At 39.8% G+C, this 14,462-nt stretch overlaps 1 protein-coding gene across 2 annotated transcripts in view; it reads right to left on the reverse strand.

Moving 5' to 3' along the window:
- The window catches only part of dennd1b (DENN/MADD domain containing 1B), a 142,391-nt gene that overhangs the window by 4,433 nt on the left and 123,496 nt on the right, over window positions 1-14,462 (reverse strand). For both annotated transcript variants that reach the window (XM_015049343.1, XM_015049344.1), the window contains 3 exons: window positions 13,840-13,929; window positions 1,757-1,842; window positions 767-992 (listed from right to left, as the gene is read on the reverse strand). In XM_015049343.1, the coding sequence (XP_014904829.1) occupies window positions 767-992; window positions 1,757-1,842; window positions 13,840-13,929 (402 nt within the window). The remainder of the gene's footprint in view (window positions 1-766; window positions 993-1,756; window positions 1,843-13,839; window positions 13,930-14,462) is intronic.

Consider the following 14,462-nt stretch of genomic DNA (forward strand, 5'->3'; position numbering starts at 1 on the left):
AATCATTCCTGGATTTTTACATACATCTATTTTAACAAAACATTTTATCCTCTCCGCGTTTCAACTTCTTTCCTCATGTCCATACAAAACGATTACCTTCCTTCGCAATAAACTAGCAAATACACCCTCATTCATACAGTCACATTGATGACAAATGTCATTTTAAAATTCTACATATGTTCACCTTTAAAGCCTCAATGAAAACATGTTCACTCTTCACTCTTTGGTGCAAAAAATGGTTTAAAATCTATCTACTAAGGTTTGTTTATATAATATCTTCCAGTGAAGATGGGACTCCACATTAAAATGTGTCTTTTTAACCCTTCAGTTAACAGACAAACAAAACTGTCAAATGGCAAAATTACCTTGTGAAAACAACTCAGAAATAGTCAAAACAGTTTGGATGTATTCCTTCTTTCTTGCAGAAAGTTTCTGTCATGTTTATGTTTTGGAGTAGGGATGGAAAGTCCATGTTTGATCTGTTTTGCTCTGTCATTTTGCACATAAGTTTGTGGTGCGTTTAACCAAAAAGAAAATGTTGCAAAACTTTAGATAAGTCACAAACAAGACATCGACATACATGGAAATGGAAAACATAAATTGCAGCAGAAAGACTTTCTGTATTTAAGAACTGACTAAAATACAGAATTGCGCAGGAATGCAAAAGTAAACATTTCCCCCCATGTCCTCTAGGGGGCTCCATAAGTTCTAGTCTTTGTTTTGCATCTTCATTCTCTCACAGACTAACTTAATCTGTCTGGCATACCTGGACCTTGTAGTCATCCAAGTCATCCAGGGACCTAAAGAAGTCCAAGCTCTTGGCAGCACTGAGTTTTCCTTGGTCCGTTGTTGTTGTGGTCAGAGAATCCAGGATTTCCTCCAGCAGGTTCATCTGGCTGGAAGGTGACGGGTCGATGTCCGGATAGAAGGAGTCCGAGTCGTCGCTGTCTTCAGTGTACGAACGGACCTCGCCGCTGTCTTCAGAGGAGATCCTGGATTAAAAAAAAACACAAATAAAAACACTTGGCACAATTATATTTAACGTAATATATTAAAAAGAAGAGATGTGACTAACGCAAGGTTCCTGCACAGTAAATTTTATAAATTAAGAGTTTCCATTCCAGTATAACCACAAAAGGTCAGGATAAATGTCAGCTGTGCAGAATATCAGACATTTTTCAGTGTTTAAATGTCATATGAGGAAAAACCCCAAAGCGTGTCCATAACACGCTTACAGATGTTTGAGCTTTTATAAAAGTAAGGCTTTTCTGTCAGGAGCTGAGAAACAAAATATGTGGTTAGATGAGAAGATAAATGCTAAAATTAGCATCTCAGTGGGAGTTGTGTAAATAAATATTATAAAAATAAATTAATAACTTAACTTTCTATAGTCAGGGTGTTGGTCCACTCTGGTTATTTCAGTGCACAGCCAGTGCTGAAAACTTTGGACCCAGGAAACTGGCCTGACCAAAACCCCACAGTGAGCACTTTTTGAACTGATTTGCTGAAACAAATTACCTTTTGGATTAAATTTACTGAAATGCCCCTGGAGCTGCAGCAGCCCTGCAGCTGTGTCCATCAGATGATGCTGTAAGCAAATGGCTCCACTGGAGGGCAGTATTACCATTAGCAACAGAAACATATGACTTTCTGTCTGGACCAAAGGCAGTCAACTTCTCAATCAGCCAAAGTTGCCTAATCTGGCATCTTTGTTTATACAGAAAAGAAAAATAAAGCGTCGCCTTCAGCTACTTACTTGCTCGCAGTGTCCAACTCATCATCGTCGAGCCCATAGCCAAGATCTCGAGGGCCCACGCTCATGGGAGACTTGTTTAAGTTGTGCTGTTAATGAGAATAACAAAGCAAGCGGATGTGGTTACACACTCAGAATAATATGATCACAACAAAAGTGGACCCGAGGGGATCGGGGGGTCTCGGTTACACTGTAATAATAACAACCAGGGTTCTGCAGAGATGGAGGGATTCATAAGACTACAGAAAAAAAAAAAGTGCGTGTCAGGTGAGTCCCCATAAGAGAGAACAAGGATCTTGTTTTAATGAGTCCAGACCCTGAGGGTTGAGACTAAATTTGTCAAATTTGGATCTGCAGGGGAAAAGAAAGCCCTTTAAGATCCCCTGCAGTAATTTGCCGAGCTCAGCATTACGTATAAGCTAAAAGGCACTTGAGCGCCGCAACACGGGTGACTGCATTGATCATTTGCATTACGGCACCAGCACATGTGATTGTATTTGTCACAGCAGAGAGCTGAGTGATCAGTGTGGAGCGTAGCTGTCTGCCGCGGTGGGTTTAATAAGCCACCTGTGTACCGTGTTTAATGGGCGGGTTAAGGAAGAGACAGAAGCTTTACAGAGCAGGGCAGGACTCCCCCCCCATGGGAGCCCAAATCTGCCCCAGGCCACTTATTAACATGCCTTCCACTACGACGCACATGTTCCTCTCACTATGTGTTCATGTTCACTGATGTTAACACTATCTCTCATCTTCTAATTTACACTCTTTGGTGTTTGCTGCTCACCTTCTGTGTCTGTTTTCTTTTGCTCTAACTGTCCCCCAGTCTGCGGTTCCTTCAGACACAATCAGGAGCTTCAGCTAAGCATCTTTCTAAAGCTGACAGACTTTTCTGTAAAATCAAACTGGATCTAAGTGGAGTTGGAACAAAACGCCATGGTCTGTTTCTCTACTTCTTAAACTGTTCTTTGTAGAAATATAAGGGATAAATCAAACATGATAAATTAAAACAAACTCAATAATTTCCATTTGCATGATTTATTGTTCTTCTCTTTTCTCTCTTTCTACCAAAAACTGGATGACAAAAGTCTTCAGTCTGGTGCTTTGGTCTCGACTAGATCTTTGTTTTTAAAGGACAGTTTAGTTTACACAGACTTCATAATTCATTCTATTCATTGTTTCTGACATTTTGATAAATTGTTTTGGATATTTAAAATGTTTTCCAGCTCCAGTGGTAAATGTTTATTAGACTTTGAAGTGTTCCTGCCTTATTTTGCCACCATCACCACTATCTTACTTGAAAATGGTCTACAAACAACAGTATTATCGTTTATTGCAATAACTTCTGAGACAATTTATCATTCAGGAAAATTTATCACAGGATCAAATCTGACCTCCACTTTGCCTCTGGTGACATCCTATCAGGCAACTCGGAGTCCTTTCGGATCCATTTGTATTGTTTACATTTTTCTCTTTATTCGCATTTTTAATTCAATTTCCATCTTCAAAGGTGTTTAATAACAACTCTAAGATCCTTGGTGATAATTTACAGCCATGTTTTTCTGATACATTATGGTCAAAACGGATCACCGGGCAGCCAGACTTACATTTGTGCCACTGTGCTTCCATTTGTTCTGGCGCATATAAAACATATTCTTCATCCAATCCAAGATGTAGCATGAGCCAAAGCTTTAACTCTTCACTTTTCAATTTCAGACTCTTTGTCCACTTCAGCTGGATTACATGATTTAGACAAAATTAACTCTTGTTTAGCTGCTTTGTCAAAAACTAAGATGGTTACTGAAATTAATCATTTCTTCTCCTGGTTTTCCTCCTTACATGTCAAAAGAGAAAATTCAAAAGACTAAAGTTTCTTTACTGATGCCAGCTGACCGGCTTCTTTCTTCTGCCCCTTGTGATGTCATCAACCCAAATTCACATAAAGCACAATTAGCGACTTATTTCTTGTTTTCAAAATGTAATTTTATAGAATCTTGCCACACTTCAGCACCTACATGTGGTTTTATTGTCAGTGCATTTTGTTAATAAGGATTATACACACCACTGGTTGGGTATCTTTAAGAGCACTTAGCTCCACCTCCATGTTTTTTTTCATGCACTGTTACTCTGGAAGCGTCAAATACACAATAATGAAACTCCTCAGACAGAAAATGACTCCAGCTCGAGGTGAAAAGGTAAAGAAAAGCAGTCAAAGGCAACCGAACATGTGACCAGCAAACAGGGCGATGAATGGAAAGTGGAGAGAAGGAAACATAGGAAGGTGAGGAAGAACTTTGTATGAATTGATGGGAATGGTGTGTGTATGGATGAATGAATGTGTGTGTGTGTGTGTGTAGAGGCGAGTTTCAGGGGGAGAGTAACTGCGAATCAAGCTGGTCCTGATTAGTGGCACCAGTGCCAGCCAGACAGGCGGAATGTAACGTGTGGCTGCGCTGCCCTCATTTAGGGCCCGTGTTCGGCCATGAGAGACGCGCACGCCAACACGCACACTCCATCACATCCGCACCCTATTACCAAAAAAACACAAAGAGTTAAAGTGCCACTTTCTCCATAAAAGTCAGTGGAGGAGATGTGTGCAGTAGCCACTTAAGCCTCTCAGCCATCAGGCTAAACATGAACACATGTGGCGGCACCGCTGATTGGCCGAGCCGCTCCTCTTCCATGGTAGCTTGGAGCTATAATGAAAGAGATTTCAGAGGGGCTCAGGCCTGGGATCCCTAAACAGCCTTTAATGGGTTCCTGTGTCAGAGCCGTAAATCTGGGGCCCGGGCCGACACGCCAGCCAGCCGTGGCAGGCCGGCCGGCCGGCGGAGCGGAGATGCACCTGTGAGACAGCGGGGACGAGTCCGCTTCAGACAGAAACATGACAGTTACATGTGTCGTGTGATCGGAGTGCAAACTGTTTGTTTCAACCCCCACTCCCCGGCCCTCCTCTGCATTTAGGTGTTTATTAAAGCAAGGTGAACCCAAACACCAGCAGACACAGGTCACGACGCCTGGCTCTCTGATCTCGGTTACAGCTCTGGTGCCGTCTGCCTGACAGGAAGTTCCACGGGGAGCCGTAAACGGATGGGACCTCACTTCCCGGCTTTATCAATTTGTCATTCCCGCTCTTCATCGTGACCCTGTGGTGCGACATTTAAGATTAAACTGCTGCAACAACAAAGCATTTTACGACTGAAGCGCCACCAGCTGGTTTAGATCATTTGCTTTCTTTAAAAAAAAACAACAAAAAAAAAACATGGTGGATTCATGTTGGAAAAACCCACAAGGGGACCTGCGACAGAAGCTGATTCACAATAAGTCAACAACAACAATAACAAAAACATGCAGACGTTCACAATAAGAGCTTCTCCCTCCGCTGAAGCCATGACAGCTCTGTCACCATCCCACTTCTCCCCAGGCCTGACAGGGCAGTGGAGAGCACGAAATAGGAGAACAACAGATTATCATACTGCTCCTTCATTAGTTCCTCGCTGTCGGCTAATGGGAAGCTGAAAGGTGAAAATGAAAAAGCGATTCCCGCTCCATGCCTCCCTGTCTCTCATTTTCTCCCTCCGTCACTCTGCTGCCACTGACAGATGTCACCGTTTCCGTCTGTCTGTCTGGCTCTTGGTTCCTTCGTCTGCGCCGCGTTGCCACAAGTAAAGACCGAACACAGTCAGAGCTCAGGCAGTGAAGGAGTCAGGGGGGAAGCAGGAGAAGCAAAAAAAAAAAAAAAAAAAAAAAAAAAAAACCAGAAACGCTACAGTTATTTCAGTAACTCAATTCGGTTTTTCTGAATATGCAGAGAAGACTGCTATGTTTATTTAATATGGAAAAGATCTGAAATGTTTGCTTCTTTATCAATGTACAGAAGGTTAATTCTTTTCCTGTTTGTATCCATTTTTAATTATTTTGACCTTTAACAGAAGCATAAAAAAATACCAAAATATTACAAGTAGAGAAACAGTGATTATGCTCCTCTGAGGATATACCAGATTACCTGCTGACTGAGATTTTTTTCCTATAGGCTATAAAATATTGAGAAAAAAACCTGCAGCAAATACATTGACAGAGGTAGTTTTGAATCCAACTGCACATGAAAGAAGTGTGTGATTATCCCCATTAATCCATCAAAGTCCGGGTCCCCTAGTCATAATAAATATTTAGACTATGACAGCTGCACACATCGGTCTTTTACAACCACATCTGATTCACAATTAAATGGAGCGAGCTTTGAATCTAAAAGAAACACTTTGCTCAAAAGAGTTTGCATGTTTCATTCCAAGAGAAAATGGGGAATTTAATACCTCACTTTATACCTCAATGTCTCGGATTTATTACTAAAAGTACCAGTTGTGTATTGGTGTCTTTTTGTTTTAAGATGTGGAGATGTTAGTGGCCTTTATTCACAGGATTTAAACAGGGAGACATGCAACCTGGAAGGACAGAAACCCTCTGTACTGCTATGCCACACGCTAAGCCAGGATGCCTTTAAACAGAAGCTGATGGGAAAACTTAGTCTTGATGCTTTATAATAAAAATGCATTTCTTTGATCATTTGAAATAGAAATATTCTTTGTTGCTCCTTTGTGGGGAAACTCATTACCAGCAGAAAAGTGTGAGGCAAAAGGATGGAGATTCACAGAAAGGGTGAAAATATAACATCAATCATAAAAACAAATGAGATTCTAAAGCAAGGGCAAATTCACAACAGAAGATAAAATATTGTATGGCATAATCAACACATAATGTTTTAGTATTTCACCTTCACAACACTGACTGATCAAGGGAATATTGTCATCTCTGGCCTTTAACTTGTAGGTCTTTATCAATGCTTGTGAGCAGACTACGCCTGATAATTGAAATAGATCAATACAAAAGAAAAAAAATCACATCAAAGAGGCATTTTTTATTCAACAGATGCCCTGACCAGACTCTTTTAGACCAATTTTCATGAGCCTTTGAGGTCAGATCTGCTGATTTTTAAGCAATTATGAATTTTCTATGGATTTAAACAGGGCTAAAAAAATGTGCTGCAGGTCAAAATGTTAAGGTGGCTTTGAACTCAACAAAAAATGACGTAATTAAAAGATAAGCCTCTGTAAATTATCAAAACATGTTCCTAATATAAAAAAAATGAGGTTAAACTAAAAGAAAATACATCAGAGCACACACTGCTGGTTGATTTGTTTAAAACTTTTTTAATGAATAGAAATAAACACATCAGATTGTTCAAATCTGCTTATTACCGGTCAGAGCTCATCCATGAATTTTGATAAAAACAGTCGTGCTACAAGTCTACAATATAAATCTAAAAGGGAAAGCTGTAATAAAATCACGTATCTACTCTTTAAATGTTCTTTTGCGAACGTCAAGCTATATCTTTATATTTAAAATGCTCTAAATGGTCATGCATTATAGTAGCTTGATCAGGAGAAACAAACTTTTCCCTCCACTCGACTTTTCTCTCTGTGCGACCGGCGAAATGAAGCAGCTACGCCTCTCTGCACCACGGCCAAAAAACGAGCTGGACATACATTTTATATAGTATTTCTGAGTGGGCAGTGATCTCACAGCTTGGCAGTGCATATTAAGGAACGCTGGTAAAATGCAAACAAACGTTGGGGAGAACCAAAGAATTCGCATTTGAACGGCCAACTATTTGTTTGCTTTAAAAAAAAAACGAATAAAAAAAGAAATAACAGGAGGAGAAATTCACAGTTCCTCTGTCCAGCTGGCTGCAGCTGAAACGTTGCTTCCTTTCTGCCTTAAACAGGAGCAATAGAAGAAGAAGGAGGAGAATACAGTATGCTCATTTTGTCAGAGCAAACTAAACCCTCACAGTGAAATGACCATGTCTGTAAATCAGTGCAGTACCTTGTAATCACCAGTAGATGGCACTTTAGCTCCAGAGAGGAAGGCAGCAAGTCTCTGAGGAGAATATGAACAGAGCAAGTGGAGACAACAAACGCATACAAATAACCATGAGAACACATGCTCAGCTATGGAGAGAGACACTGCACTTAAACTAACCTGTGATGCATTCAAATATCCAGCATTAATACAAGAAATTATCATCATAACTGGGCTAAGTATACTAAAAAATATCATTTTCAACTCGACAAACACAATGCTCCATAATTTACAGCTCATTATTACGGTGTGAATTATCCACCATCTATTCACTTTCTGCAGAGACCATCTCTTTGGTGTAGCCTGAACACAGTGAACTCTCACTGAGCAACATGTGTAGAAATCAATCTTTGAGCTCCAAGACAAAATTCAGCCCCTAATTTACATTTCTTGAGAATCACACTCAACCACTGCAGGCTGTGAATACACGAGGCACAAAAAACTCAGGCGAACAGTCAAACACGGAGCAGTCTTTAAAAAAAAAAAACAAAACAAAAAAAAACACCTGTGATTTCTTTTTCCTGTTTTACATCTGTGTTAGCCCCCCCGGTCTCCCCTGAACCCCGAGCTGCTCTCCAGGCTGGCATCCCTCCTACCTCACCAGGTGAGCTTGGGGCTCAGGCCGGCCGCGCGCCTGCTGGCTGTCATTGTCCATAACACTGTCCCAACCTCTACCTCTCCTCTGTGCTCTTAACAGCTGTCACTCTGCAGCTTCCAACCTGAGGCAAACTGCAAAATGCATGCCTGTTTGTGCACGCTGAGCACACAGGCACAATGTAGTCTTTGGATTAAAGGGCTCTGGTACAGACATACTTTCTATTTGCATCACAAAAGCACATAAAACACACAAGCAAACACGCTGCATATAGTGAAATAAATATTAAACGCAATCTGGTGCTAAAGGAGCCAGAAGAAATGCATTAAAAAAAAAATCAAGAGTCCAATTCAGTCCTGCTTCCGTCAAATGAAAGGATTCACGCCCACATCCTCCATCGACACACTCACCGATCGTTACAAATCACTCACACGGCCGGATGCAGCTGAAATCCAGATACATGTGACAGCGGCGCTTCCACTTTGGCGCAGGAGTTAGCTGAGCAAACAGAACAGGAATTTCATAACTGAGTATTTTCCTGTGATTAATTAAAAAGAGGCAGGCAGAGATGTTGGCTTCAAATATGAACAACGCGAAAAATGCAAAAGGAATCTTTGCTTTCTACAATAATGTGGAATGTCGCTAATTATTTGATGACAAACTTTTCCTGAAGTCCCCTAGCCGTTTAAAAGTTGGATATACAATGTCCTGTATATTTAAGTTTTTTTTTACATGTTTAATTTAATTGTGATTTAAATAATAGACCAACACAAAGGCAAATAAGATAAAAATATGATTTTTACGAATAAAAATCTAAAAAATGTGGCTTGCATTTTTGCATTCAGACACAGTATTTTAATCTCAGTGTGAATATGCTGTTCCATAAAGCCTCAGAGGTTTGATGGAGAAAATTAATGAACCTCCTTGAGATTCATGAAGATCAAGGAACACAACAGACAGGTCAGAGGGGAAACTGTGTCAGACAAATACACCAACCAGAGAAGAGCATGGAGACTCTGGAGGAGCTGCAGAGACGCCCAGCTCAGGCTGGACAATCTGTCAACCTACAAATCTACAGAACTTGAACCTACAGGCAGCGAAACATGGCAGCGACAGCATCATGGTGTGGTCATTTTTAACTGTGATAAGACTTTAAAACTGATACCACATCAAATCTTCATCAACCCTGACTGAGCTTGAGTTATTTTGTAAGGAAGAAAGGGCAACATTTTCATCTCTAGATGTGTAACACTGCTAGAAACTTCACCACCAAGAGCTGAAGCTTCTACAAAGTACTGATGAGACTGAATGTGTATGCGGAGAACATTTTTCAGCATTATTTGTAAAAACAAAGTTCAAAAACCATTAAACCTTTTTCTCCAACTTCACAATTATGAGCAACATTGTGTTGGCCCATCACATTAAACCTAAAAAAAGTCAAGTTAAAACATTTAAGTTAGGATGCATACCTGAGAACAATTAAATGTACATACTGCCTCAGTACATCTCAAACTACCATGTTTAAATAAACAGTTAAATAAGATACATTTTCAAAAACAGGTTAAAGCCTGTTTTCCTCCAACTGAGGTTTCTACTTCATCACTTTTTGCAGCTGAAAACTATTTTCTTTATTGAGTTTTATTGCCTTCTAATCTTTTAAATCAAAGCCAGATTAAAGCGGTATTGTTAGATTTGGCAACGAAACTCTGTCATTGTAGTATTCGCAGATGGTATGGACAGAGATTTGACCCTATAAATGGAGCGAAGAATAAAAGGTTGATCAAGCGAAGAGGAGCTTGCCGAGTGGGAGATGTTTGCAGGTAATTTCACTTAACCTTTATTTAACCGTGTTGGTCTCGTGAGATCAATTTCTCGAGGAAAGAACACCTGGTCAAGACGGTTGTGGGCAGAACGAACATCAGTATCAACAATGTATAGGAGTCAGCCTCAAAGAGAGAAAAACTATGGATAAAAGGTGAAAAACAAAGAGCTGGAACAATTGCTGTTTCCACAAACAGAAATGTAAATATGCCGTGAAATAAACAGGCGAAAATAGAAAGGAGTGCTTTCAGAAAACAAAGACCTGGAGACCATCTCTACCTAAATGATTTGGGTTTGGTGGAAAAATGAAAAAAGACAAGCCGGAAAATAAGAAATTTATAAATTTTGCAACATTTTCTAAAGAAATTTTTGTGGCGTTTCCATCTTTTGACGGTTAATAAGAACCGACAACCATAAATTATGAAGCTCCTCTTGGCTTCTGAATTTACAGTTTTTGTTTTCATTTATCATGTTTTACACAAAAGCCCTGATGAGCTTATAAGAGTTTTCATATAGACGCGTTTAATTATTAATCCAGCAAAATAAGGGAGGCGGGCCAGTAAGAGAAGACAGTAATGGTCAGAGTGTATGAGTAACTAGAGAGTGATTGACTACATGTAAACAGACACACAAAAGCCACGCTGTGGGACACGCCGTCCTGCGTCCTGACCGTCCCTCCTCCCGCCGTCTCCAGGGACCTGTTACTGTGGCAATGAGCAGGCCTCAGTGGCATGAACATGGGTGTGAGTGTGTATCCTGAGCCTGGTGTGTGTGTGTGTGTTAACAGTCAATCTGTGTGTGCGACGGGCCGTCTTTGTCTGAGGGGGAACGGCGGGGGAGGAGGGTGTCCGAGGAGGCCTTTAGAAAATCCCTAATTGCCGTTCTTCTCCTCTCTCTCCCCCGGCCGTCACACCTTCCCCACACTAAGACTTTCCAGCCTCATCACACACACAGGAAACACAACGCTAATTAGACACAGCACAAGCTCTCCTAATCACACCCGTACGCGGCTGCGACCGAAATGTCAGCATGTGAATGCAGGCAACCGTTGTTTTTTTTTTTTGTTACTTTTTTTTTTTTTTCTTCCAGAGTCCACTTACAATTTATGTGTTTAAAAATGAGAGGTGAAAATCCTCCACAGAGGTGTAGATATGAGGTGGAAGACGACAAAAAGCTCCCTGAGGAAGTATTAACTTTTATACATATTTTTTAATGGTTCAACTACGAATTTTAAAGTATTTTATTCGGATTTTAGGTGATGGAGAAACGCAAAGAAATTAATTATTGTGAATTTTTCAAAAATATCTTGCATTTCTACTCAGCCTGCAGTTAACAACTTGAAATTTTATCCCAAATAAAATGATTTTGTCGTAGTGTAAATTATTCTCTTTTAGCATCACTTTAAATTTTTTGGAATGAATAAAAATCTGAAGAGTGTGGTGTGCATTTGTACTGATCCCTTCTGATGCTTGATACCCCTAAAGAAAAAGTTTTTGTAAACAACTGCTGTGAGGTGATTTATAAATGGTGTTTACTTCCGTGTCATCTAATCCCTGCATAAATACATCCTGTCTCTAAAGATGTCAAAAGTTTATTACATTATATTAGTGGAAAAAAATATCTTAATGAAGACCAGAGCTGACAGATCAGAGATTTAGCAGCGGAAAAATTAAAAGCAGGGCTAGGTTATAAAACAATATCCCAAAGCTGTGAGCATTCTGCTAAAACCACGGCTGAAAAACAAAAAGGGTGTGGTAAAAACGCAAACCTACTAACAAACACATGTCCACCGACAGCAAAAGGAGAGCATTGTTCAAAATAGCAGCCAAAATACATGATAACTCTGGAAAAACAGTGCAGGGAGGAAGAAAGGGTCAAAAGGACAACTATTAGTTGTTCACTCCATTTTTATGGAGGACTGGAAAGAACGTTTAATTGTTTCTGGAGTTTCCCACAAACTAAGTAAGGAACATAGCAAACATGTGGCAGAAGGTCTGGCCAGATGAGAGACACACTGATATTTCTAAGCAACATTGAGTGGAGGAAAACTAACACTGAGCAGACAGCACGATCCTGTGGTGATGTTTGTGAAGACACTTGAGACAATTCTGAAAGAAAACTGGTCAGAGGCAGCAAACAACGTGGAGGTTCATCTTCCAGCAGGACAACCAGACTGAACACAGAACCAGGGTGGAATGGTGTAGATCAGTGGCACATCTACAAAACGGCTTAGTTTATTACTTCAGGAAACTGTGGCGTACTCATTACCTTAGATCAACATTTAGCTACTTTTATAAACTGTGGTATACTTATTACTTTAGACCAACATTTAGCTTTATACTTTTAATAAGACTTAGAGAAACTCCTTCCTATTAGTTTACAAATCTAGAACAGGCTTAGAAAGTACCACCTACTTAACAACCCAGAACAAGAATCAAACATGGAGAACCAACATGTAGCTTTACCAGAACCCCTAATTAATTATGGACTACCAATTCTTATTAAACATGGGGAACCAACATGTAGTTTTATACATTTACCTTTTTGTCTTTCTTCTGGTTTGTTGCTTTGTTTGCATTTCATTCTAATACATGTAAAGCACTTTGAATTGCCTTGTTGCTGAAAATGTGCTACATGAATAAAATTACCCTAGCTATCTAAAACATGCAGGCTGTTGAGGACTGAAGGTGGCGACCACCGGTTTCTATCAAAGCATAGTCATGTGTCAGATTGGCCTAGTCAAAGTACTGATCTAAATCAAATTCAAAGTCTGTGGCAAGACTTAAAAAAGTAACATTGACCAATTCTGAGCAGGAATTATGACTGAGCTAAAGCTATTTTGTGAAGAATGTGGAAAAAAAAAATCTCTCTAGATTTTAAGAATGTTAGAGAGATGTTTTCCCCAAAACCTGCAACTGTAATTGCAGCACAAATTGGTTCTTTAAAGTATTCACGCAACAGAAATGCACGCTACTCTTTCAGATTATATTTTTTATTTTTATTCAAAAACATCCTGAAATCCTCTTCACTTCACTGTTATTCACTATTTTTCACATAAAATCAATTTCCGTTTGTGGTTGTGACACAATTTGGAAAAGTTCAGCAGGTGTGAATACTTTCACATAATTAGAAACTCCCTGCCTTATGAAACTTATGTTCACTTTTAGAATGAGAAAAAATAAACTTCTTCATTAGTTTGTTATAATTAAACTAGAAAACATGTCATCCTTCCTGGTATATTTACTGATGATTGTGTGTTTTGCACATCAAGCGCCAGCTTTGCATACAACAAAGACAAAATTTTTGCAATCCATTTTTGGAGCACAAGCAAATTCTTCAGAGAAAATGCTGACCAGCAGATGAGTTGCTACGACTGTCCGTGCTGTTCAGAGAAAACCACTGAGTGTACAGCAACGAGCGCGTTGAAAGGGAAGGAAAAATGCTTATGATTACATTTGGAACCCTGACAAACTGCTGTACTTCCAACAGAGTGTGAGAGGAGGGGGGAGAGAGGAGAAGTAGGATGGTGATAAGAAGAAAAAAAAAGATCTGGAGCTACAAAAAAAGGAGAAAAAAATCACAACAAGAAAGGAAAGTGGACAGAAAATAGTGGAAAAGTGGAAGGCTGAATTCATATTGGTCAAGTGAAAACTGAGCTGTGGTGTGATCAGGCAGTGTAAATGTGCATAACTCGTTTACTGATGTGCTTCTGTAGCACTGTGTGTAGCACTGTGTGTGTTTGTGCACGTCGTACCCGTCTCATCTTTTGCAGTCTCCTTGGAGACAGGCTCTTGGTGCTGGTGGGAGACCCTGGACGGACTGTCATCCCGTCTTCTTCGTCTTCCTGAGAGAGAGAGAGAAAGAGAGAAACAGAGAGAGAGAGATGATGAATATAAATCTGAGACTTTCTGTCTAATGAGTGATCAGTGTGGGCACCAATGTGTGGATTTCTGAGCTGTATAAATGTTGCACATTATCCAGTAAAGTACATTTAATTCACAGGTTAAAAGATCAGTCTGCTTATATATTTTATTTATAGCCTGAAGTAAAACTATTTACCTTAAAAAAAATTATTACATGTCACATTTTAAAATAAGTGTTGCCCTGTGACAGACTGGCAACCTGTCCAGGGTGACCCCGCATCTTGCCCGGAACGTTAGCTGGAGATGGGCACCAGCAACCCTAACAACCCCACTAATGGACAAGGGTGTAAGAAAATGGATGGATGGATGGAATTTTAAAATAAATGAGCTGTGTTTGGCATCAGCCAATATAAGATTCTTGGAGCATAACCTTGAAGAAACATATCATTTCGCTGTATTTTAAACAAAATAATTTCTTTTGCTAAAAATATATTCAAATTTCTTAAGCTGTAGT

This window comes from Poecilia latipinna, unplaced genomic scaffold, assembly GCF_001443285.1.
Source record: "Poecilia latipinna isolate Pla-1442-1.1 unplaced genomic scaffold, P_latipinna-1.0 Scaffold941, whole genome shotgun sequence".
Lineage (NCBI taxonomy): Eukaryota > Metazoa > Chordata > Actinopteri > Cyprinodontiformes > Poeciliidae > Poecilia > Poecilia latipinna.